General features: G+C 48.0%; 2 protein-coding genes and 1 long non-coding RNA gene across 6 annotated transcripts in view; 1 reads left to right on the top strand and 2 right to left on the bottom strand.

Moving 5' to 3' along the window:
• Nucleotides 1-1,314: 1,314 nt before the first annotated feature.
• Nucleotides 1,315-16,214, bottom strand: LOC116622358 (T-cell-interacting, activating receptor on myeloid cells protein 1-like). Of its 4 annotated transcripts, XM_032388808.1 has the most exons (10): nucleotides 16,132-16,214; nucleotides 12,927-12,962; nucleotides 12,506-12,796; nucleotides 11,922-12,218; nucleotides 4,721-4,765; nucleotides 4,221-4,304; nucleotides 4,091-4,118; nucleotides 3,595-3,656; nucleotides 3,221-3,258; nucleotides 1,315-1,816 (listed from the first exon to the last, which is right to left on the bottom strand). In XM_032388808.1, exons 1-10 carry the CDS (start codon nucleotides 16,163-16,165, stop codon nucleotides 1,673-1,675), a joined length of 1,059 nt encoding a protein of 352 aa, XP_032244699.1. In that variant the 5' UTR covers nucleotides 16,166-16,214; the 3' UTR covers nucleotides 1,315-1,672. The 4 variants fall into 4 exon arrangements, with proteins under 4 accessions (XP_032244699.1, XP_032244701.1, XP_032244697.1 ...); XM_032388810.1 differs by lacking the exon at nucleotides 11,922-12,218; XM_032388806.1 differs by lacking the exon at nucleotides 1,315-1,816 and having other exon boundaries at nucleotides 2,312-3,258.
• LOC116622382 lies at nucleotides 4,672-16,161 on the top strand. The gene is made up of 3 exons (XR_004297561.1): nucleotides 4,672-4,785; nucleotides 6,981-7,450; nucleotides 16,061-16,161. It is a non-coding gene; the product is annotated as an uncharacterized LOC116622382 (long non-coding RNA).
• Nucleotides 16,215-22,900: 6,686 nt separating the features above from the next.
• Nucleotides 22,901-24,627, bottom strand: part of OSCAR (osteoclast associated Ig-like receptor) — a 6,368-nt gene continuing 4,641 nt past the window's right edge. Inside the window, exons 4-5 of the mRNA XM_032388842.1 lie at nucleotides 24,165-24,446; nucleotides 22,901-23,562 (exon numbers count right to left, since the gene is read on the bottom strand). Coding sequence (XP_032244733.1) covers nucleotides 23,414-23,562; nucleotides 24,165-24,446 — 431 coding nt within the window. The 3' untranslated portion in view covers nucleotides 22,901-23,413. The remainder of the gene's footprint in view (nucleotides 23,563-24,164; nucleotides 24,447-24,627) is intronic.

The following is a 24,627-nucleotide window of genomic DNA, read 5'->3' as shown; positions in this document are numbered from 1 at the left end:
ATTCATTAACTTGCTAGAAGCACTCAAGGAATTCAGGAAAGCACTATACTTATGATTATAGTTTTTATTATAAAGGATACAAATCAAGACCACCTAGATGAAGAGACACACAGGGGAGTCTAAGAGGGCCCCCAAAGCAAAGTTTCCTGTATTCTCAGGATGTGTCACCAAGCAGGAAGCTCCCCGAATGTCCAGAGTTTTCATCGGAATTTCCTTACATAGGTGTGATTGATTGAATCATTGCCCACATGACTGACTCTGTTTCCAGCCCCCTCTCATCCCCAGAGGTCAAGGCTGTAACCCTGTAATCACATGGTTGGTCTTTCTGGCATCACCAGCCCCCATCCTGGGGCATCTCACTGACATAAACCCAGGTGTGGTACAAGGCACCCACCGTGAATAACAAAGATGCTCCTGTTACTCGAGAGATTCCAAGTACTTAGAGATTACCTCCCCAGAGCCAAGGACAAAGATCAGCCAAATTCTTTATTATATGACACAAGCCCACATGCTTGTGGGCAGGAGTCAGTTCCTTACTGGCTGGAGACTATTCTCAGTTCCTTGCCAAGTGGGCTTCTCCAAAATGGGGAGCTCACATCATCACGCAAGTGCACAATCATAGAAGGCAGGAAAGAGCCTGCTGTCTAGATGGTAGTTGTATTCTTCATTAACACGACTGCTGAAGTGACATCCTGTCTCCTTTGCTATATTCTGTAGGTTAGAAGCAAGTCTCCAAAACCAGGGGAGGGGATTACATGGAGGCACAAATACCAGGAGTGAGAATAATTGGCGGTCACAAGCCACAATGAAGGCTCGCTCAAGCCCACAAACTTGTGTAAGGTCCTGGGGGCAGTTTTCTGGAGAGAAGGGAGTGGGAGCAGAAGAGTGGCAGTCAAGAAAGGCACTGAGCGCTTGTCAGGAAGGAAGCAGGAAGTGGGACAACCCCTCTGGAAAACTGCTGACAGGTGTCTAATGAAATGAAGCATATACCTGTTCTTTGACCCAGCCGTCCCACTATTTATGATCCAGGGAAAGACCTGCATATGTGCCTGTGTATACAAAGACATAGCCAAGAGTATTCGTGCAACCTGACCCATAGAAGCCTCAGCCTGGAGACAACCCAAGTGTCCTTCCATCGGAGAATGGATCAACAGATTGTGGCATGAACGTGCAACGGAGTAATACTCAGCAGTAAAAAGGGAAGAAGGTACAAATGCGAGTAACATCCGGGATAAACCTCAGAAACAACATCTTCGCCTGGAAGCAGCCCACACAGAAGAATTCACGTGGTGTACTGCGTGTATATGAGTGCGTATGAGGAAGGGGCAAAAGTCATCCAAGGCGATACAAGTCAGAAAAAGGAATGATCTCAGGGGAAGGGTGGTTAGCTGGAGAGTGGCACAAAGAAAACTTCTGGAGTGCTAGAAATACTGTTTTTCATTGGACAGTGGTTATACCAAAGGAGATAGGTAGAGATAAGGTTTGTGCATCTTACTCTATGCAAATGATACCTCTTATTTAAAAAAAATAAATTTTTAGAAGAAGTAAACAAGTCTTCATTGGAGATTTGAGGAAAGGGATCCCCATTTGCTTAGTGCCTCAAGGGTCCTCTCTCCATTGTCCATCCCCTTGTTGGAAGTTCTTCCTTCCCAGGCTCCAGGTGCTCTCCTGGCTATGCCTTAAGGGTTGAGTACACACAGGTTTCCAGAGGCTGCTCCATCTGGCTGGAGGGACCCTCACTTAGGGCTCTGGTGTTCAGCTCAGCATAAGTCACTCCATAGGGTTCCTCAGCTCTTGAGACCTGGGATGTTTTATCCTGAAGGGAAGCAAGGAGAAAAGGATCAAGTATTCCTGGGAAAGAGTGTTGGATTGTGAAGATTCAGCATTTATAACAACAGTGTGGTAGACAGCTGTATTAGAAAGAGCCTCCTGCACTTTGAGTCTTGGTGCAGTCCCCTACCCTCTTGAAGGTTGGTGGGACCTAGGGACATGCATCTGTCAAACAGAGTAAGTGAAAAGGATGGGCTGTCCTGTGTCTTCGTGTCCCAGACTAGGTGGTGAAAGACTGACTTCCGCTTGTTCACACCTGTCTATTTTCAGGTCCCTCACTCATGCTGATCAAGCCAGCTGCTGGGTTACGATCTGTCCTACGGAAGGGCCCATATGGTCAGGGTGGTCTCTGGCCAGCAGCCAGCAAGGCACTGAATCCTGCCAGCCACCACCTGAGTGAGTGAGTGTGGAAACAAATCCAAGCCTGAACCAGCCCTGGCCAACCCCTTCATGCCAGCCTGTGAGACCAGTGTGAGTCACACCCAGATTCCTGACCTGCAGACACCGTGAGATCATAAGTGTTGCCTTAAGCCATTGTGTTTGGGGATCATTTGTTATGAAACCATAGATAATTCATACAAACAGCCACCAAAGAGAGTGTTAATCTGAAATGTACAGAATAGGTCAGTCCTTAGGCACAGAAAGCTAGTGGTGGTCAGGGGCTTGGGGTGGGGGTATGGGCATGCAGAGAGTGCTTAAAGGCTGTGGGGTTTCCTCTGGGGTGATGAAAATGTTCTGGAACTAGATAATGGTGATTATTGCACAGCATTGTGAATATTCCAACAATTGCTAACTTGTACAGGTTAAATGGTGAGTTTTATGTTATATGCATTTTGCCGCAATTTTTAAAAAAATTGAAGTGTAAATGAAAACAGTAAGGGTCACTATTGATAACTGCAGGTTGTAGTATGCAGGTACGTCATGGTAGGTGGTTACCATATTTTCATAAATAGCATGAAGAGGTGGGGCACATTATCCCCATTGTCCAGATGAAGAAACAGAGGCTCAGGGTGGGAAAGTCACTGGCCCGAGATTATAACAGATAGTTTATAATAATAGTAGCTTCAGGAGCACTGAATGCTTACACCATGCCTGGGATCCTACTGATCATTGTGTGGCTCTGAGCTCATTAAATCATCCCATTCATCCTAGAAAGAAGGTGATGTGCATCCCATGTCACATGGGGAAATGTCCCCAGAAAGGACAAGTCATGGGATGAAGGTCCCCTGGCCAGAGAAGGCACAGAAAATTTCAGACCAGATTCTCCTGGAAAGTAGAGCAAGGGTGGGGGTAGAGGAAAGCAGAGGCCCAAACCATTGACAAAACTGGAGGGAGTGACAGAGAGCTTGGGTTGAGGGGATGACGGGAAATGGCCACAGCGGAAACTCACCGAGGCAGGAGAGCAGCTCGTCATAGCTGCGGGTGGATCTGGGAAGGAAAAATTCTGCTGTTGCTTCACCCCTAGGCTCCGGGGTTAAGTCTGCACGCACGCACGTGTGTGCACACATGAATACTCATACACACATCCACATGCACAAGAACACGCAAACCACACATGTACACACACAGCACACTCATACACATGTCTACACATGCATGCTCTCACACACATGCACACACATGTTCACATGCATGCATACATCCCTGCACACCTACACATGTGGACTCACATGCACACTCAAATACACGTGCTTACGTGAGCACAACCAGCACATGTGTGTGCACACACCACACACATACAAATACACACACACATGTACCCACCACCACTTTCTTTCTCAGGCTGAATACTTGGCCCCACTTCTTCAGGTTCCTTAGAGTGGGACCTAAAAGAAACAGTGAAGCATTAGAGGTAAAGGAAATTGGTAAAGGTAAAAGGAATCGGGATCATTGTGGGTAGATGGAGGTGAGGTGCCAAGCAAGATCATGTGTAAACCAAAGTCCCCCCCACTTACTCGACGCTCATACACCCCTCCCTGGGGTCCCTGAGTCATTCGGGTGCTCAGCAAAGTCTTGAGAGGTGAGGAGGGGAAGTGGTTGGGGGCAGTGTGGTCCATGAGGAAAGGATCCAAGGAAAGAACACTGAGTGAGAAGTGGAGGGTGGTTGTAAGAAGAGAGGACATGGAGAGACACAGGATGGTTGCTGGGGCTGCTTGGGGCCACATAAAATGTTGAGGTAAGAAAGAAGGTCTTGAGTAGTCAAGGCAACAATGGAGGAAGAGTTAAGTATGGGCATATGGGATCCTCTGAGTAGCTCTACCGTTTGGTCATCTTGTCCGGAGCTGCCCCTGGGGATAAAAGAGAGACAGGATCAACCCTGTGGTGTTACTTTCCCATTCTATTTCTCCCATTTCCTCCCAAATATTTAGCTGTTGTTTTCCTGAACTCACCACATCGGGTGTATTTCCAGATGAGGAAGGTTCCAAGGAGGAAGAGAAAGATGAAGATGACAAAGAGGGTGATCCCAGTGGTCCCTGGGGAGAGGTGAGGGGTTAAGAGGGCCCAGGGTTTCCTGAGACACTCTGGTGCCTCAGTGTGTCTCCATCAATCGAGTTCCTACCACGTGCTGGAGAGCTCACTACGTTATTTTCATACTTACAAGTATCCTGGGAGAGAGACAGAGTGATGCCCATTTTACAGATGCAGAAGCTGAACGTCAGAGGGTTGAAGTACTATTTCCAAAGTGGCCCAGCTACCGAGGAGGCAGAGCTGTGCCTCTGATCCTCCCCACCTCGGAAGACCTTGTACTGAGCTACAGCCTTCAGGCATCACCAACAGATAGACACACATCCTCGAGAATTTTCCCAGGGGTGGATAACTCATGGCTGCACAAGGACCTCTCATCCCACGGGTGAATGACTGTATGTCCCAGGAAGCTCGACTCTCTTACCTAGCTCTGTTTCTGCCATCTTGGGAGACTTCCTTTCAGTTTTACCTAGAAGACGGAATTCTTGAGTTAAGTTTTAAATTTAATCAAAAAATTTTTTATTCTTTTTAAAAAAATTTTTAAAATTTTATTATGTTATGTTAGTCACCATACAATACATCATTAGTTTTTGATGTAGTGATCCACGATCCATTGTTTTCGTATAACACCCAGTGCCCCATGCAGTACGTGCCCTCCTTAATACCCATCACCGGGCTAACCCATCCCCCCTCCCCCCTCCCCTCTAAAACCCTCAGTTTCTCGGAGTCCATAGTCTCTCATGGTTCGTCTCCGCCTCTGATTCCCCCCCCTTCATTTTTCCCTTCCTTCTCCTAATGTCCTCCATGCTATTCCTTATGTTCCATAAATAAGTGAAACCATAGCTTGACTTATTTCACTTAGCATAATCTCCTCCAGTCCCATCCATGTTGATGTAAAAGTTGGGTATGCATCCATTCTGTTGGCTGAGTAATATTCCATTGTATATATATAACACATCTTCTTTATCCATTCATCTGTTGAAGGGCATCTTGGCTCTTTCCACAGTTTGGCTATTGCGGACATTGCTGCTATGAACATTGGGGTGCATATGGCCCTTCTTTTCACTACATCTGTGTCTTTGCAGTAAATACCCAGAAGTGCAATTGCTGGGTCATAGGGTAGCTCTATTTTTAAATTTTTGAAGAACCTCCACACTGTTTTCCGAAGTGGCTGTACCAACTTGCATTCCCACCAACAGTGTAAGAGGGTTCCCCTTTCTCCACAACCTCTCCAACATTTGTTGTTTCTTGCCTTGTCAATTTTTGCCATTCTAACTGGTGTAAGGTGGTATCTCAATCAAATTTAAATAAAATTTAAAACTCTATACATTATTTATTTATTTATTTATTTAAAGATTTTATTTATCTATTTGACAGAGAGAGACACAGTGAGAGAGGGAACACAAGCAGGGGGAGTGGGAGAGAGAGAAGCAGGCCTCCCGCCGAGCAGGGAGCCCAATGCGGGGCTCGATCCCAGGACCCTGGGACCATGACCCGAGCCGAAGGCAGACACTTGATGACTGAGCCACCCAGGCGCCCCTATACATTGTTTACAAAGGCACGTCCATGTAGTAAAAATATATAAAAACATGCACAGAAATAACACCAGCTTCAGGGCAGAGGGTTCTACTGGGAAGGGGGGAAATAATGGGAATAATGTTGAGAAGGAAAGAGGACTCTCTTTTTTTTTATCTTTATTTGTGGAAAGAAAACAACTTGGAACAAATACGACAAACTAAACAAGTCTAATTCTGGGTGGTGGGTATGGGACTGTTATTTGATTGTTACTTCTGTTAGGTAGTGTTTTTCAGATTTCCCAAAAGAAAGGAAATTCTTATCAGTTCTCTGGCTGGTTTGTGGGAGGACGGTTTTCTGAGTTTGGGGTCTATCTAGGAACAGAATTAAGTAAGATAGGATGCAGAGAGAAAAGGCGAGTGTATTCCAGAAGTGTCCAGACCCCCTCAGGGACCCCAAGACTTGAGTGTAGGCGGGTGTGATCGTTAAATTTATGTGTCAACTTGACTAGGCTACAGTACCAGTTATTTGGTCAAATACCAGTCTAGACTGGTTGCCAGGAAGGTGGCACCTGAAGCTAATATAACACTGTATGTTAACCACACTGGAATTAAAATAAAATAAAATAAATGCAATCTTAACTAAAATTCATTTTTAAAAACAGATGTGGGGGCGCCTGGGTGGCTCAGTCGTTAGGCATCTGCCTTCGGCTCAGGTCATGATCCCAGGGTCCTGGGATCGAGCCCCGCATCGGGCTCCCTGCTCTGCGGGAAGCCTGCTTCTCCCTCTCCCACTCCCCCTGCTTGTGTTCCTGCTCTCGCTGTGTCTCTGTCAAATAAATAAATAAAATCTTTTAAAAAAAAAAAACAGATGTGATTAATACTGAAGTCAGCAGAGTTTGAGTAGAGCAGATTACTCTCTGTGATATGGGTGGGCCTCATCCAATCAGTTGAAGGCCCAAAGAGAAAGACTGATCTCCTTTGTGGATAAAGGAATTCTGCTTCCAGCTACCTCCAGGCTCAACATCAGCTGTCTCCTGGGTGTCCAGCCTACTGGCTACATGAGTTGCCCAGGGTCACACAGCTAGTGAGTAGCAGAGACCGGGATGGGACTCTTGCTAATGTGATGATACTCACCACATCACTCTTCATTGCCTTTACCATCCATAGCTGTGCTGGCTACGAGTTGACCAAAGCAGAAGAAGCAGACCCCTGAGACCATCTGAAGAGCCCACCTCCTCCCCCAGCCCTGAGCTTCCAAGAAGGCAGCAGACCTGGGAAGTTTGTTCACTCCGGACCACTGTTTCCTCTGTTCCCTGCAGTATCACCTGCAGCTTTTCGCCTCTCTGTCCTGTGGAGCCACACCGTCAGGAAGTGGGACACTGTTCGACTCAACCACCTCCTGTCTACTCACCCTCCCTCCTACCCCCTGCCAGGTACATTCTGCTCTCCTCCAAACCAGAGACTGCATTGATCTCATTCCAACTTTAGAAATGATGAGTAAACCCCACGAACCATCAGGCTCCTAGGGTCTGGCTCTGAAGAAGTTGCTGGGAAACGGGAGACAAATCAAACTTCAGGATAAAAGGGAAAAAAACCCCAAAACACCACAAGTGACCTTGAAGGAAGACAGTACTCTGGTAAGTAGTTTCTGAAACAGCTACTGGTCCGGGGCACATAGTTTAAGGAATTAGAGGCTTCAGGAATTGGAGGAGAGTATGGTCTCCACCCTTAAAATCCCTGCAAGAACTCTGGTGTCTACCTGGAAACTAGACAGTGGGCTTGGAGCAGGGTTTCTCAACCTGGGCGCCATTGATATTCGGGGCTGGATAGTTCTTGGTGGGGAGGGGCCCTGGGCATCACAGGGTGTTTTGCAGCTTCTGTGGTCTCTGCCTCCTAGATGCCAGGAGCATCCTCTATCCCCCATCCCCAGCAGTGACCACCAAAAATGTCGAAAGGGTTTATAAAAAGCTCTGGCGAATCCCAAAGGGAAACTCTTGGGCTCCGTTTGCAGTAATCTGTCAGTGCACCTATATTCAATCATCTCCCTGCCACCCCCCACCCCCCAGATGACACCCTCCTGTCTTCCTCAGCCTGTTGCCCTTGGTGACGGTTGTCAGGGTTTGAACAGTTGCTGAAGGAACATGGGAAAGGTGGTGATTGGGCTTGACGACAGCTTCCTGGGTCCTTCCAGTTGAGCTGTTCTGTCACTGACGTACTCATGCCGGGAGCAGCATATCAAGAAACTCAGAAGGTTCCTTATATGCCAAGGATAAAGAAGAGAAAAAACAAATGACTCACCAGTTGTGGAATAACCCAAAATTATTTAAAATGTCCACCTTCTACAGAGAGCAGATCCAACCTACAATATTTTTCTTCCGGTTTTGTCTCTTTGAGCGTCATGTTTTGAAGACCATCTCATCTGTGCTTAACCTTGTCACGTGCAATTGAGCTGAGTTAAAGACACAGACATGCACCCTTGGCCCTTTTAGAACCTGGAAGACCTTAGGAGGTCATGAAATTCTCCACTAATATTTGTAATTCATTGTAACAATGAGGATATTTACTGTTACCATCTGAGGGGTATACACCTCAGATGTTCTCTGTTTCCTGGAAAGTCTCGCATTAGGAGTGCAGCTCTTGATAAAGCTGTTTTGCCATGCAGAGGGGGACGTTTGGGGTGTTCATAATGATAATAATAGTAAAGACTTAGATGACTTCGATGACACTTGCTGTCCACCAGACAGTTTAGAAAGGATTTAGGTCCTTTAACTCCTCAAAATCTCACCATGAGTCCCTTGTGTAGGTACTACTATCAGCCCCGTTTAACAGGTACGGAAACTGAGGCAGACAGAAGCTAAGTAATCTATAGGAAGATAGCTTGTTAACTAACTAAAATCCAAATGCTTGTAATTACTTGCAAAACAAGAGTAGGTACACACTCTTCCAGACAGGGGGGCCATCTACCTAAGTGACAGGTGCTCATCCCTGTTCAAATGGCTATGGTTGTTTGAATGTTCTTCCCTTTATCCCAATTACCTGACTTATCCCTGGGGGGAGTGTCCTTCACATTGACGTAGGAGGCAATGGAGTAGCTGGATCTTAGATGCAGGAAAGGTTTCCCTGGACCCGTGAATTCCCTGCCTCACTCCTGGGCTCTGTGGCCCCACCCTGGGGTAGACAGAAAACTCCTTTACCCCGTGCTGCTGCCCGTGGTCTCCAGATCAACCTCAGGACCTTGGAGTTTTCTTGCTCTGTCCAGGGCTCTGTAATTCTGTAGCAAACACCCTTGCTGAGCAGATACCCCACCCTTATTAGCTGTCTTAGCCCCTTTAGGCTGCTCTAACAGCATGCCACAGGCTGGGGGGCTGATGAACAACAGACATCTTTTTCTCACAGGTCTGGAGACCAGAAATCTGAGATCAGGGCGCCAGCATGGTCCAGGGGTGGGGGTGGGGCTCTTCTGTGTGGCAGAAGGGGACAAGGGAGCTTCTGGGGTCTCCTTTTATAAGGGCACTAGTCCCATCATGAGGACTCCACCCTTAAGACCTAAGCATCTCCCAAAGGCCCCCGCCTCCTAAAGCTGTCACATTAGGGGTTAGGATTTCAATGTGAAATTGCAGGGGTGGGGGACACAAATTTCAGACCATAGGATCAGAGGGTAGCTCCTCTCCTTCTTTTAGGAACTGCTCATTCCCCCCTACATTCGAGTCACCCTGGATGGTGCTGGGGTTTTTCTTGCACAGCATTCTCTCATGAGCATTTCCTAGGATCGATCTAGAGGCTAAGCTGACCAGGACTATTCACAGCCCTCCCCAGTCCCTTTGTCTGTCTGTCTGTGTGTCTGTCTGTTTTGAACTGGGTCTGGGAAGGAGGGTCAGATGCTTCTCCAGGAGTAAAATTTATGAGCTGCTCATAAATTCAGCTCATAAAAGCCATGCTCTCTGCCCAAAAGAGGGAGCTGGTCCCCACTAAAAGAGAATGACATGGGCACCATAAGGACACAAACAAGTGTCAGAGGGGAAAAGAATCCGGGCAACACTCTGGTCCCTCATTCCAGTTTCTGAAGCAGGTGGCATCCACGTGCTTCCCACGATTTACTGGCCCATGATCCCAGTGGTTTCTAGCCACGCATAGTCCGGACTCCGTGGGACACTTGCCAGTGTCCGGAGATGATGTGGTTGTCACAGTTGGCAAAGAAGACTTGTAGCAGGTGGAGGTCAGAGATCCAGCTGAACATCCTATGATGCACAGGATGCACCATTCTCCCCCCCTCCCAAAAAAAAGAATTATCCAGCAAAAAATGTCAGTAGTGCCCGATTGGGAAACCCTGAATGACCTCTTTAATTCCAAGGGCTGATCTATTCCCCTCACTTTCCCTAGGTCACTTCAAGGTAGGTGTTTTTCACTTGCAACCAAGTGTCTTGAATACAATCCTCAAAACTCTCCATTATAATTGATCGCTTACATTCTCTCTCCTTCCTACAGAAGTTGTATGGGTCGGAGGTGTGCATTGCTGCCTCCCCCCCACTTGACAGATGAGGGAAAGGCAGGCAAAGAACTGAGTTGAGGAATATTCACAGCAAGCGCCAGAGCTGTGGTTTTAACTCAGGTCCACTGACTTCACCTGTTGTCCTCTCCTGCGTGGCATTTCTCAGGAGCCCCGAATCCCGGCACCATGAGCTTTTTGGAAATTCCAGGTTCTCTGTTTACTGCCCTGTGCAGGTATGACTGGTCCTCATGTCAGTACTGGGGTGCTCAGCCCCCATCCAGGAGGATGCCTGGTTCCTACTGGCCTCTCTTCCTCCGCTTGTCCTGGACAAATTCAGTCGTCAAAAATAGCCCTAGTGCACAAGGGCCAAAAAACATCCCTTTCCTGAACAAACCAACAGAACCCTTGTGCCCTGTAGGTAGCAACGTAGAACGTGGCCACTATGAAAAACAGTATGGTGGCGGGTCCTCCAAAATGTAAAGGTAGAACTGTCCTAAGATCCAGCAATCCCAATTCTGAGTATACATCCAAAAGAATCGATAGCCACTAGGTGGCCAGGAGGTGATGGGCCAGTAGCCAAAGAGGTGGAAAGGACCCAAATGTCCATCAGCTGATGGATAGGTAAACGAAATGTGGTCTGCCCATAAAATGGAACGTTATCAGCCTCAACAAGGAAGGAAATCCAGCTATATGCTATAGTATGGGTGAACCTTGAGAACATATTTCGGAGTGAGAAAAGCCAGTCACAAAATGACAAATACCGTATGATTCCAGTGATGTCAGGTTCCTGGATTAGTCAGATATATTGAGACAATGTAGGATAGTGGGAGCCAGGGGCTGGGGGTGGGGGGGTGCAGAGAGGCTATCTGATGGGGACAGAGTTTCAGTTCTGCAAGATGAAGGGCGCTCTGGAGGTGGGTGGTGGTGCAAGTGCACTTAACACTACTGAGCTGTGCACTTGCAAATAAGATGGTAACTTATACGTTATGCACTTTTGCCATGGTTTTTAAAAAAATCATTCCTCTTGACAGAAAGGGCTCGGCAGGAAGAGAAAAGCTTGACTCAGTGAGCTAAAAGGCAAGAATGCTAGAGTCCCAATGAAAATGGAACACAGATCTTGCTGCAGTCTCTGAGTCTTTCTCAGGAAGATCCTCCTGGGCTCTGTTATTCTCTGCCCCCTCCTCTGCCTTTTTGTTAGAACCTCCTCCTGCATAACCCCAGGAGGTGTCATTCACATTTTAGTCTAAATGAATTATGCCCTGCCCAGGAGATATGCGATGGTTTTGTGGCTACATCTTATTTTCCTAGTGGGGGTCAATTATTGCAAATCCCCCCTCCCTGAAGCCTGTCCCCCCAGAGTACATCTGGCCACCTACAGTGGGAAGCCCCCACCCAGCCTCCTTTTATGTGGTTCTCCACCATCTCTGCTCCCTGTCTTGGCAGAAGATCCTCTACACTGTTCCACAGAATCCTGGCCCTCCCTTGGTTCTTCCTAAATGATTTCTCCAAGCTGCAGAGTCTTGTGGAGACAGACTGTGCCCGCACCGCACTCCCTCAGGACCCAGCACCTCAGCAGGCAGGTAATCCAGCTACGGTCCTCCTGACAGTGCAAACCTCACCTGTCACCTGGATCTCAAGAGGATCGCTAGGGTGCGAAGCCCAGAAAGGAATCCCTGTCTGGAAGTACACACAGCTGTAGTTCCCGGCATCACTGACTGTCACAGTCTGGAGGGAGAAGTCCGTCTCCTTCTCTACTGGACCCCGGATCTGTATGGGCCCTGCCGCTCCTGCCTTCAGTAGAGCGAACATTACAGTCTCATAAACACTGGCTGGCCTCTGACACTGCAGGGTCACGTTTTCTCCTACGTTCACCTCACCCCTTGGGTAGGCTTGGAGGGAAGGTTTTGGTAAATCTCCTGGAAGAAAAGGAGGGCTCTGAGGTCATGGGGAGCAGCCCGGGGTCCCCCACCCTCCCTTATTCTCCTGGCAGGGGTTCCCGCCAAGTGGGGGAAATGACAGATCCCTGGTCTCACCCTCTTTCCACTCTGACTGTGGGAAGATTTCCCCAGCAAGCCCTGGATGAAGCTGAGCCAGCTCATTCTGTTCTGTGTTTCTCCATCTCCCCTTGTTCCCTCCCTCCCTCGGGTTCCTCCCCCACACCTGTCCCTGCAAGACCCTATGTCCCTCCGAGGCACCTCCTCACCTGTCACCAGCAGTAGGAGGACGTCACTGGGCTGTGAACTTATGTACGGGCTCCCTAGTCTGGAGTACTCACAGGTGTACTGTCCAGCATTGTCGGTTTTTAGGTCAGTGAGGTGAAATTCAGCCAGGCCCTCTGTGGAAGCCCGTGATTTCACAGGCTGCAAAGGAACTTTTCCCTTTCTGAAAACAAAGTTGACATTCTTGGTAGAAGTCTGGCATTGCAGCGTCACATTACTCTTGCAAGGCAGCACCGAGCTGGGCCAGGCCCTGAGGGAGGGCTTGGGAAGGGACTCTGGAAGGAAGGAGATTTGGGGATGGGATTTGGTGCCCTTGTCTGCTCTCAGGAAACCCCTTGAAGGAAAGAGAAGGGACACGGGGAGTTTGGAGTGAAGGGGAGGGAGGGTCTGACTGAAGGAACTCACCATCAGTTGTCTTGCTTCCTTGGCCAGCACACAGCCCTGCAAGAGAACCATCCATGAGACATGAGCACCTGCCTGGAACCCCATCCCAAGGGGCCTCCCCAGGGGCTGCCGCTGAGCCCTGTCATCACGCTCAGTGGCAGTCCCAGCCTCCTGCTGGAGAACCCATCTGGCATGGGTGCTGGCTTGCCCCTTATGTTAATTTCCTAGGGCTGCTGGTGTCACAGATTGTCACAAGTCTAGTGGCTCATGATGACACAGATTTATTATCTTGCCGTTCCGTGGGTTAGAAAAATCCAACAACACAAGTCCCACTGGCTCAAACCAGGGTGTCTTCGGGGCTGTGGGGTTCCTTCTGGGGGCTCTAGATGACAACCCATTTCCTGGCCTTTCACAGCGTCTAGAGGCGCCTGCACCCCTTGGTAGTGGCCTTTTCCTCTGGCTCTAAAACTAGGAATCGTTGGTGCATTGACACCCTCTTCTGCCTCTTTTGCTACCCTGGGGATCGTGTGGTTGGTTACACTGTGACCACCCAGATAATCCAGAAGAAGCTCCCTACTTTAAGGCCAACTGATAAGCAACTTTAATCCCTCCTGCCACCTTGCATTTCCTTTGCCACATAAAGGAACATATCCACAGCTCCTGGGAGTCAAGATATGGACATCCTCGGGGGTCTACCACAGTCTCTGTCATTTCTCACATTGTCCCACTTCACTGTCCCAGGGTCATCTCTCCTCACAATGGCCCCAGGACTTTGGATGGCCTTGCCATGTTGCCTCAGAGCCCAACGATTTCCCCCACCACCCGTCTTTTATCCATCCACCCTATTCATCTGTTGTATCCTGTGATGTCATCTCTAGATTTGATGGTGGAGAGAGGATAAGGGACACTACACTTGGCCCCTGATCATCCCTGTTACCCTAAATGTGTCACTCGGGTGTCTCCTGAGCGTGTCAACATTGTAGAGGGCACAGGACCCACCCTTCCCCTGGTGCCATGGCTCCTTGAGTGTGAGAGAAATCTTAATAATGACAAAAACCATTTGGCTGGGGGGAAAAGAAACCACTTAGGTTTTAAAGACACCTATTATTCCTAATGCTCTTGGGTTCATAAGAGATCTGGAATCACTAGAATTTAAGCCCCTTGAGGGCAGAGAATACATCCTCACTACCTAGAATGCAGTGTGGACTTTAGCATATGTTCAACAAATACATGTTGACCAATGGAGTTGGTCTTATGTAGAGAAAGTCATTTGCGAAGATTTCTGAAATAATGATTTCAGAAATAATGATTTCCCAAATTCCCTCCCAACGCAACAGCATAACCATCCATATCAACTGAGAGCGGGGGAAGGAGTGGGGAGAGCCCTACCCTATGATAAGGGACATCTAGCTGCTGAGAACGCAGTCCTTTGCATGGAGAAGCTTCTGTCTGCCCTTGGGGAATGGCCTAATGCATCCCTGACATTACGGTTCGCCATGAGTCCTCTCCTTGGTACCCCGGAGGAAATCTCAAAAATCTAAGATTGGTATTGCCTGGAAGGGTGAGGTGTATGTTCCCTGGTGGCCTTCCTTTCAGATCTAGACGAACTGATCCTAAGAAAAGTGAGTTCATACAGTATTTATCTTTCTGTCTCTGACTTGTTTCACTTCGTGTAATACCCTCAAGGTCCATCCATGTTGTCACAAATGGGATTTCCTTCTTCCTCACGGCTGAATAATACGGACCACATCTTCTGTAACCATCTATCCATGGATGGACACAGGTCATTTCCATGCCTTGGCTGCTGTGAATAATGCTGCAGTGAACATGGGGATGCAGACATCCCTTCAATTTCATGTTTTCATTTCCTTTAGATATATAACCCCAAAGTGGGGTTGATGATCATATGGTAGTTCTACTTTTAGCTTTTTTAAAAATTATTATTAGAAAGAGAGAGAGCACGAGCATGTGGGGGGGGGGGCAGAGGGAAGGGGAGAGAGAGAATCTCAAGCAGGCTCTGCGCTCAGTGAGGAGCCCAACCTAGGACTTGATGTCATGACCCTGAGATCATGACCTGAGCTGAAATCAAGAGTTAGATGCCCAACCGACTGAGCCACCCAGGCACCCCTATTTTTAACTTTTTGAGGAACCTTCATACTGTCTTCTGCAGTGACTGCACCAGTTTGCATTCCCACCAACAGTGCATGAGTCCCTCGTCTCCGTGTCTTCACCAACACCTCTTGTCTTCTTGATGAGAGCCATTCTGACAGGTGTTGAACGGTAGGTAACAAAGACCATGTAACCCCAGAGCCTATCAGGCCCTTTCCAGGAGAAGGTTGCTGGCACCCACTAAGATCATTGGATCCACTGCTCACTTACCTTCTTGAGGTTTTTCTAACCATGACTCCCTTCATCCACCCTCCAGACATTTCCACCCCCCGACCCCCAAATTAGGACCTTTTAATTCCTTCGTATGGCCCAATGGAAAATTATGGTCTTTGGCACTGTGCAGACCAGAATTTGAATTCGGCTTCTCCGCTTAGCAGCAGAGTGACCTTGGCAGGTACTTCAGCTGTGACTTTCAGATTCCTTGAATGCAGTATGGGGAAGAGAATTATTTGGGAGACTTTCTCTAAGAGATGTAAGATGACTTCAGGTCAATGACAGGAGAGGAAGTGTCACTGAGCCTGTGTGAGAAAGTCTGTCTTCTCGGTTCTTGGCACTCTCTCAGATCCCATGGAAGAATACCACTGCCGAGTGCTAGACTGAAGCCGGCTTTCTGCATTCACTGCTACCTCTCAGAAACAGGACCTGGGGAAACTGTGGCCCAGAGGCGAACAGGGTCTGTTTTTGATGAGGGACACTGATTTTCTATTAATAGAAGTGTTTTACAGATTTTCTTTTAAAATAGAGTTGAGTACAAAAATAATAATACAAAAACCTGGGGAATTTAAAGAGGAAGATCACATAGGAAAGAATACAGAGGTCACGTACATAGGGAAAAATGTCTTGGGGAAGTTCAGGGATGACTGAGTTTGGGGAAACAGGAAAATGTGTGTAAAGCACCCAACATGTCCCTTCTACATAATTTGTATTCAGGAAATGGAAGATTCTAGTCTGTGTTTATTAACCCCACGCCATTACCCACCCCACAGGCCCCACCAACTCCAGCTGCCGCCACAGCCCAGCCCCACCCGTCCAGTGGCTGCCCTCCTCCGTGACTTACCAGTGCAGAGCAGAGCCAAGAGTTGGGGCATCATGGCAGCACCCACAAGCCTCTTCCAAGGATCTTCCTTCAGTCTTGTTGGTGGTGAGAAGCCAAGATGTCCTCTTGACTCCAGGATGTGCAGGAACAGCTTTGCCCCTGGTTTTTCAGTCCTCCACTCTGCATACCCGGAGTTTCTGTCTTCTAGTCTCTATCAGGAAATGACTATTGCAACACACTCTCAAACCACTTCCCACAGGCTTGATGCACTGAGTCCTCCCAGCAGCCCAGAGGTCAGCCACCCACTTCTAAGGCATAGCCATGAGTATGCAGAGCATGCGAGACACTGCTAACTGGACTTCAATCCCATCGTCCCCTTCTGCACTGTGACAGCAAATACCTGGGCTCCCAGCGATCCAGAATAAGAATACATTTCTCTAGGGGCGCCAGGGTGGCTCAGTCGCTTGAGCATCTGACTCTTGGGTTCGGCTCAGGTCGTGATTTCAGGGTCATGAGATGGAGCCCCACCTTGGGCTCTGCACTCCACGGGGAGTCTGCTTCTCTCTCTCCCTCTTCCGCTGCCCACCCCCTCAAATAAAATAAATAAAATCTTAAAAAAAAACCCACAACATTTCTCTCCCTCAGGGAACTGTGGGTCCTTTTGGTCACAGGATGTGAGCAAAGCGATGTGCACAACTTCTGGGTTATGTCCCAGGGATGCTGAGGGCAGGAATGGGGTCAGAGCTGAGGGCAAAGAGGTGGGAAGTCATAGGGCATCGGAGTGGTGGGGATCTGGGAGAATGAGACAACAGGCCCTATAAAGAGAAGGTAAGACAGAAGAACCCTCACTGGCAGGCAACATAGCAGAAAAGGAATTTGAAGAAGAGAAATGTCTGTGGTGGGTTTGTAAGTGGTTTGTTGTGGGGACGCGATGTGAACTATCTCCTCAGTGAAATCTCTTGTGTGGAATCTGTCATTAGATCTCTGGCGGAAAGAGGCTCTTCAGGAGAACTTAGGGAGCTGTGTTCCACATCTGGTTGAGGTGTAGACAGAACAAGAGACAACCCAGGCATGATGTGCACATGGAAAAATCTAGAAGGTAAATCTAGTTTATTTACAAAAGTGTCATTCTCTGAGTAGTAGAATTGTGCTCAATATTTTTTGTTCCTTTTGCTTATCTGTGCTTTCTAAATTGGCTAAAATTGATATGTTAATTTATCCCTTTAAATGTTATTGAAATTTAAGCCTTTAGAAATTTTAAGTGAGGTGCTGTGGGATGCAAAAAACTCAAAGTTTAAAAGAGGAGTGAACTCTTGTAAAGCTTAGAATTTGGGACTGCTGAATTTAGGGACAGATATAAGGACTGCCACATAAACATGCAGATGGGACATATACATTTCTTCCCAAAACCTCATTGAAAGACAATTAGGGGATTTATTAGGAGGACATAAGCTAAGAAGGAAACAAGGCAATGAGAGAGGAGCAAATGTAGGACAAGAAATGTTGATACAATTATGGAAACTGAAAAACAAGCACGTGTGTGCTTTGAGTGGGGCGCCAAGAAGCAAAGTCACATCCCCTGACTCTGGAGTTGCATAGAGGCTCAAAAACTGAATCAAATTAATTACCATCCAGCAATTCCACTTCTGGGTATATTTTCAAAAGAATTGAAAATAGAGTCTTAAAGAGATACTTGTACATCCATGTTCTCATGAGCGTTATTCACAGTGGACGAAGTGGAAACAACCCAAGTGTCCATTGACGAATGAATGGGCAAACAAAACGTGGTCTGGAGACACAATGGAATATTATTCAGCCTCGGAAAGGAAGGACATTCTGACACCTGCCACAATGTGGGTGAACCTCAAGGACATTATGCTCAATGGAATGAGCCAGACACAAAAAGACAGATACTGTATGAGTCACTTCTAGGAGGTCCCTAGAGCAGTCAGATTTATAGAGACAGAAGGTAGATGGTGGAGCCAGGGGCTGGAGGAGGGGGAGTCGTGGTTTAATGGGCACAGATGTGCAGGATGAGGAGCTCTGTGGATGGTGGTGGTGGTGGGGGCACAACAGCGTGAATGTACTTACCATTGCGGAACCATGCATCTAAAAATGGTCAAGATGGTACATGTTATGTGTAGTTTACCACAGTGTTTAAAAAGGAAAGTTTCCAGGGCCACCTGGGTGGCTCAGTCGGTTAAGTGTCTGCCTTCAGCTCAGATCATGATCTCAGGGTCCTGGGATTGAGCCCAGTGTTGGGCTTCCCACTGAGTGGGGAATCTGCTTCTCCCTCTGCCTCTGCCTCTCCCTGGCTCGTGTGCTCGCGTGGGCTCTTCTTTCTCTCAAGTAAAAAAAAAAAATCTTAAAAAAGAAATGGACTTGCACCAGATTATGGTTGCCTTTAGGGTTAGAGGAGAAGTGGATCAGGGCCATGCTTATGCCTGATAGTAGATTTATTGCTTTGGCTATTTTGGGGTCTTTGTGGTTCCATTTAAATTTTAGTATTATTTGTTGTGGTTCTGTGAAAAATGCTGTTGATATTTTGATAGGGAACACATTGAATCTGTAGATTGCTTTGGGTAGTATGGACATTTTATCAATATTAATTCTTCTAATCCATGAGCATGGAATGTGTTTCCATTTCTTCAACTTCTTTCATCAATGTTTTATAGTTTTCAGGGTACAGGTCTTTCACCTCCTTGATTAAATTTATTCCTAGGTATTTTATTCTTTTTGGTGCAGTTCTAAATGGATTGTTTTCTTAGTTTTCTCTTTTCTGCTACTTCGTTATTCATGTATATAGAAATGCTACCAATCTTTGGATATTAATTTTACATCCTGCAACTTTACTGAATTCATTTATTACTTCTAATAGCTTTTTGGTGGAGTCTTTAGGGTTTTCTATATGCAATATCATGTCATCTGCAAATAGTGAAAATTTAACTGCTTCCTTACCAGTTAGATGCCTCTTATTTCTGTTTCTTGTCTGTTTGCTATGCCTAGGACTTCTAGTACAATGTTGAATAAAAGTGGTGAGAATGGACATCCTTGTCTTGTTCGTGATCTAAGAGACTTGAAACCATAAAAATCCTGGAAAAAACACAGGCAGTAATTTCCCTGACATCAGTCATAGCATTTTTCTAGATATGTCTCCTAAGGCAAAGGAAAAAGGCTAAAATAAACTATTGAAACTACATCAAAATAAAGATAAAGAACTTTTGCACAGCAAAGGAAACCATCAACAAGACAAAAAGGCAACCTACTGAATGGGAGAAAAGATTTGCAAATGATATATCTGATAAGGAGTTAATACTCAAAGTATATAAAGAATTATACAACACAACACCAGTAAAAACACAAACAATCCAATTAAAAAATGGGCAGATGATCTGAATAGATGTTCTTCCAAAGAAGACATACCGATGGTCAACACACACATGAAAAGATGATCAGCATCACTAATCATCAGGGAAATGCAAATCAAAACCACAATGAGGTACCTGTCGGAATGGTTAAAATTAAAAAAAAAAGAAATAAAAGTATTGACAATGGTGGAGAAAAGGGAACCCTCTTGCACTGTTGGTGGGAATGCAAACCGGTACAACCACAGTATGGAGGGTCCTCAAAAAATTAAAAATAGAAATACTTGGGGCACCTGGGTGGCTCAGTCATTAAGCGTCTGCCTTGGGCTCGGGTCATGATCCCAGGGTACTGGGATCGAGCCCCGCATTGGGCTCCCTGCTCAGCGGGAAGCCTGCTTCTCCCTCTTCCACTTCCCCTGCTTGTGTTCCCTCTCTCGCTGTGTGTCTCTCTCTCTCAAATAAATAAAATATTAAAAAAAAAAAGTAACCATGGCCTTGGGGCACCTGGGTGGTGCAGTCAGCTAAGCATCCAACTCTTGGTTTTGGCTCAGGTTGTGATCTCAGGGTCGTGGGATCACGCCCCACATCGGGGTCTCTGCGCTCAACAGGGAGTCTGCTTGAGATCCTCTCCCTCTCTCTCTGCCCCTCCCCCCTCTCTAAAATAAATAAATCTTAAATTTAAAAAAAAGGAACCACTGCCTCAAGAACGGTAAATTGCTTTGCAATAGTTAAATGTGATAATATTCCCCTTTCTTTTCCTCATTCAAAAGTGGAAGTGACGGGGGCACCTGGGTGGCTCAGCAAATTGGGCAGCTGACTCTTGGTTTCTGCTTAGGTCATGATCTCAGGGTCCTGGGATGAAGCGCCAAGTCATTCTCCATGCCCAGTGGGGATTCTGCTTGAGGATTCTCCCTCCCTCTTCCTCTGCCCCTTGCCATGGTCTCATGTGCTCTCCCTCTCTAAAATAAATAAATAGGGGCGCCTGAGTGGCTCAGTTGGTGAAGCATCTGCCTTCAGCTCAGCTCATGATCCCAGGGTCCTGGGATCGAGCCCCGCATCAGGCTCCTTGCTCAGTAGGGAGTCTGCTTCTCCCTCTCCCTCTGTTGCTCCCCCTGCTTGTGCTAAAGTTAGCAAGAAGGGAACACAAGTGTTGTGCGGTAAGAAGTGCTTAGAGACAGAAAGGAACACCAACAAATATTGCTCAACTTCCTCCCTCTCCCTCTCTCTCAAACAAATAAAATCTTTAAATAAATAATCTTTAAAAATAAAAACAATATTCTATTACTAACATTATCTATCAATAATATTATTTTTTTTCATCTGGCTAACCTTGATTCCTTTCTCATCTTCATACACACATTTTCCATCTCAGAGTACTTCTCACCACTCAACAGTCATGTGTTCCTTTCCTGATTTATGCCTAATTTTGGTGGAGCACACATCCTCTTCTATCGTTATTAAATTTTCCAACTCCCCCTCCCCCTCTCCCCAATTTAGGAAGAAGAGATCTTCAGGCTTGTTGGATAAATAAATGCAAAGGTTGGTTGATAGATTCTGAATAAGTACAATAAATAGGTGAGTAGATTAATAAGTTAACTGATTAATAAAGGGAAATATGGATGAATGGATGTAAGAATGAATTAATGATGGGTAAGGGCAAAAGGAAGGGTACATATTCAAATAAGAGCAAGAGGAAAGGGGATGGATGGATGGATGGATGGATGGCTAGAAAGAAACAAGGATGAGAATCAGTGAACAAATGGATGGATGACAATGAGTGGGATGAGTGGTTGACTAGTAAAGTGAATGAACAGATGTGGCCGAGTTGAAGTACAAATTCCTGGGGAGCCTCCCTGATGTGCCACTGATTTCTTGTAAGACTATGGGGGAGCTTCATGCCACCCCTCCATTCCACCCTTTTCCCATCTGTAAAATGAGAAGACTGGATTTGATGACTTTGCAGCCCCATCCAGGTCTGGTTCCCTCCTGTGAATCTGGATCCCTGCTTCTCCCTTGATTTCCCACGTCCACATCCAGTTCACAGGGAGATTGCCCAGGATATGCTCCACAGGAGTCCCACACTGGTACTAAGTACAAACCCAGAAAGTCCTGCTCGGAGTCTCTCCTCCAATCTCTTCAGCAAGTCAGTGAACCCAGGTGGCTAACTTGACTTCGGATTTCAGTTCTGCTTAACTGCAGTACCCAAATCTCAACCGCTAGGAGAACTGGGTGTTGAAATAGCATTTTTTTTATGCTGTTTATCCATATTTTGAATTTCCCAGTCTTTATATGAGTCCAGAGATCAGTTTCTGTAACCAAGGAACACCAACAAATATTGCTCAACTTCCTCAAATCGTGTCTCACTGTGGGTGTTAGGGAGTTGTTCCATCAATGAAAGGAGTCATGATCAGCATTTTTAATAAAATAGATTATAATAAAATAGTAGAAGTGAATATTGCTTCATAGAACTTGAATTCTAGTTTATAGATGTAAATGGATGTGTGTACAGGGCTGTGATGTAAGCTTTGCTTCCTAATCATGTCTCCCCAAAAGGGGGGGGGGTGGGATAGATTAAAACTGCTGATCTGAGTTTTTATGATCTCTCTCCACACGTTGGGGACAAGTTATCCTGTTTGATTATCTCAAACCAACGTGGTAGATATTTTTAGTTTCCTCTTTCAGGGATAAAAATTCAGGAGGGTCTGTAAATTGCTCAAGGCTATCCCCCTTGTGGGTGATGGAGCTGGGGTTGTCCAAAAAATGGAAGGCATCCTCTCCTTCATAGAGTGGGAAGAGGAGAAGGGGAAGGTGGAAAACTTAGTAACAATAGAAGAGGATGTGTGCTCCATCAAAATTAGGCATAAGCAAGAAGGGAACACAAGTGTTGTGCGGTAAGAAGTGCTTAGAGACAGAAAAATGTGTGTATGTGTGTATGAGGATGATAAAGGCATCGGGTTACCAAGATTAAAGTAGAAGTTAAATTACTAAACTCAGGAGAAACTGAATGTAGTCAGGCCTTCCAGAAAGAGAGGCAAGAGGGAGAGCAAACGGGCTGCACTGGGGAATGGTTTGCATTAGCTTTACAACCGTGAAGGCAGCCAAGACCCCGTGGGGAGCAGGCCAGGTGCCATGTATAAATGTCCAGGTCAGTGCTCGACTGCGCACACTGCCCTTGCTGTTGCCTTGGCAACGGACTCCACTTAATCGTAATGACGGTTCAAGAAAACGGCCTGCACTGCACACAAATGAAGCTTTAAATAGGGAAGAAGTTCTCCTTGATCTGATCTTGGTCTACCGAGGTCAGAAGGTCTGAGGAGGGGTTTGGAAGAGGTTTGCTTGTCGACCAAGGACGGGGGGAGGCGAGGGGGGAGAGAAGTTCAGAGAGAAGTAGAGGCTTGGGGGGCATGAAGGAAATGGCGGTGAATTGCTTAAAAGTTCAGCTGGAGCATGCGCAATGGTGGGGGGGACTACATTCCGGCCTTGAGCATCTGGTAGAAACCGCAGTTATAGGATAGCTAACATTTATTGAGCATTTACTATGGGCCAGTCACTTTTAAGGGTTTCATGTGTATTGCCCACTTAATCCTACAAGATTATGAAGTGGGTATTATCAGTCAGCCCATTTTACATTCAAGGCAATTGAGACTTGGGAAAGGTCTCTTTCCTAATAACCCAGTGAGTGAGCAGCGGCCCTGGGCATCGAACCCAGGCCTCGAGACTAGGAAGCCTTAACCACGGAGAGAGCCTCCCACTGATGCACTAGAGGAATGACCCAGAAGGGAGCTAGAGCACACAGTACGAAGCTTATTGTGACCCAGAAGCTGGGCTCAGCCAGGGGGACTGTGGGGCCAGTCCAACACCAGGAATCCCTGGTCCTTCTCCCTGTCTCTGGGAAGTCTTCTCACACTGCGAGGCATCTGTGTCCAGTCCTCTGGGGCTCAGGGCCTGACACTGCCTGGGGCACTGCCTGGGGCACAACTCTGGCTGCGCCAGTCAAAAACAACCAGTGTGCCCAGGGAGATGAGCACCAGGCCGGCCAGCCCCAGGCGGACGAGGTTGCCCTGCATGTAGTCCAAGGAGACCGAGCCTGCAGGACAGCAAGGGAGAGAGGCCTTCAGCTCCGGAACCCACAGTCTGGGCCTGCTCTCTGGGTCTCGAACCTCCAGGGTGAGACCGGGGACACAGCTCCCAGTCTCAAAGTTGTGGTGGGTCGATGGGAGCAGGGGTCCTGGACTCCTGGATTTGGGTAAGAAGGGGTAGGGTACGGATCCCTAGATTGGGGAGCAGGGAGGAACTGGGCGTGGACCCCTGGGAGGGGGAGCACGGAGGGCTTGGGGGCCCAGACCCCCAGGTTGGGGAGCAGGGAGAGGCTGGGGCCTGGATCCCCGGTTGGGGAGCAGGGAGGAACCAGGGGTTCTGGGCTGGAGAGCAGCGAGAGGCTGGGGACCTGGATCTCCAGTCTGGGGAGCAGGGAGGAACTGGGGGTGCGGACCCCCAGGCTGGGGAGCAGGGAGAGGCTGGGGCCCCGACCCCAGGCTGGGGAGCAGGGAGGAACCGGTGGCTGGGACCCCGGGACTGGGAAGCAGGGAGAGGCTGGCGCCCGGACCCCCGGGCTGGGGAGCAGGGAGGAACCGGGGGCCCCGACCCCGGGCTGGGGCGCAGGGGCTGGGCGGGGCGCGTGGCGCTCACCGTCGGCGCTGATGACCAGCGGCTCGCTGCGCAGCGACAGCACGTACGGGGAGGACGGCGTGTGGTAGTAGCAGCTGTAGGTGCCGGGCGCGCTGGCGCCGCGCAGCGGGAAGTCGGCCCAGGGCTCGGCCGAGTCGCGGTACTGCAGCGGGGCCGCCACGCCCACGCGGTACAGCGCGAAGCTCATGCCCCGCAGGCGGCCGGCGCAGCGCAGGCTCACGTTGGCGTCGGGCGCCACCACCGGCCCGGGCAGCGCCACCAGCGACGGGGGTGGCAGCTGGTCTGCGAGGGGCACGGGCCGGGACGAGCGCTGGCGCGGCCCTGCGCCCCCGGACCTTCGCCCCTCTTCCCTCCCGCCCCTCCTCCTGCTCCCTCTGCCTCCCTCCTCTCCCTCCCTCCCTCCCTCTGCCCCCCTCCCGCCCTCCTCTCCCTCCCTCCCTCCCTCCCTCTACCCCCCCTCCCG

The sequence above is a fragment of the Phoca vitulina genome, unplaced genomic scaffold (genome assembly GCF_004348235.1).
Source record: "Phoca vitulina isolate PV1807 unplaced genomic scaffold, GSC_HSeal_1.0 scaffold52, whole genome shotgun sequence".
Lineage (NCBI taxonomy): Eukaryota > Metazoa > Chordata > Mammalia > Carnivora > Phocidae > Phoca > Phoca vitulina.
This window is presented reverse-complemented; position numbering and strand designations above follow the sequence as displayed.

Bases quoted from the DNA above. Each gene is read 5' to 3' on its own strand.
- LOC116622358 (XM_032388806.1), bottom strand. From the start codon at position 16,165: ATGATGCCCCAACTCTTGGCTCTGCTCTGCACTG. The intron at 12,963-16,131 runs GTAAGTCACGGA...GTTCTCTTGCAG, and splicing joins CTTGGCTCTGCTCTGCACTG to GGCTGTGTGCTGGCCAAGGA. The intron at 3,657-4,090 runs GTAGAGCTACTC...TGTTTCTTTTAG, and splicing joins CCGGACAAGATGACCAAACG to GTCCCACTCTAAGGAACCTG.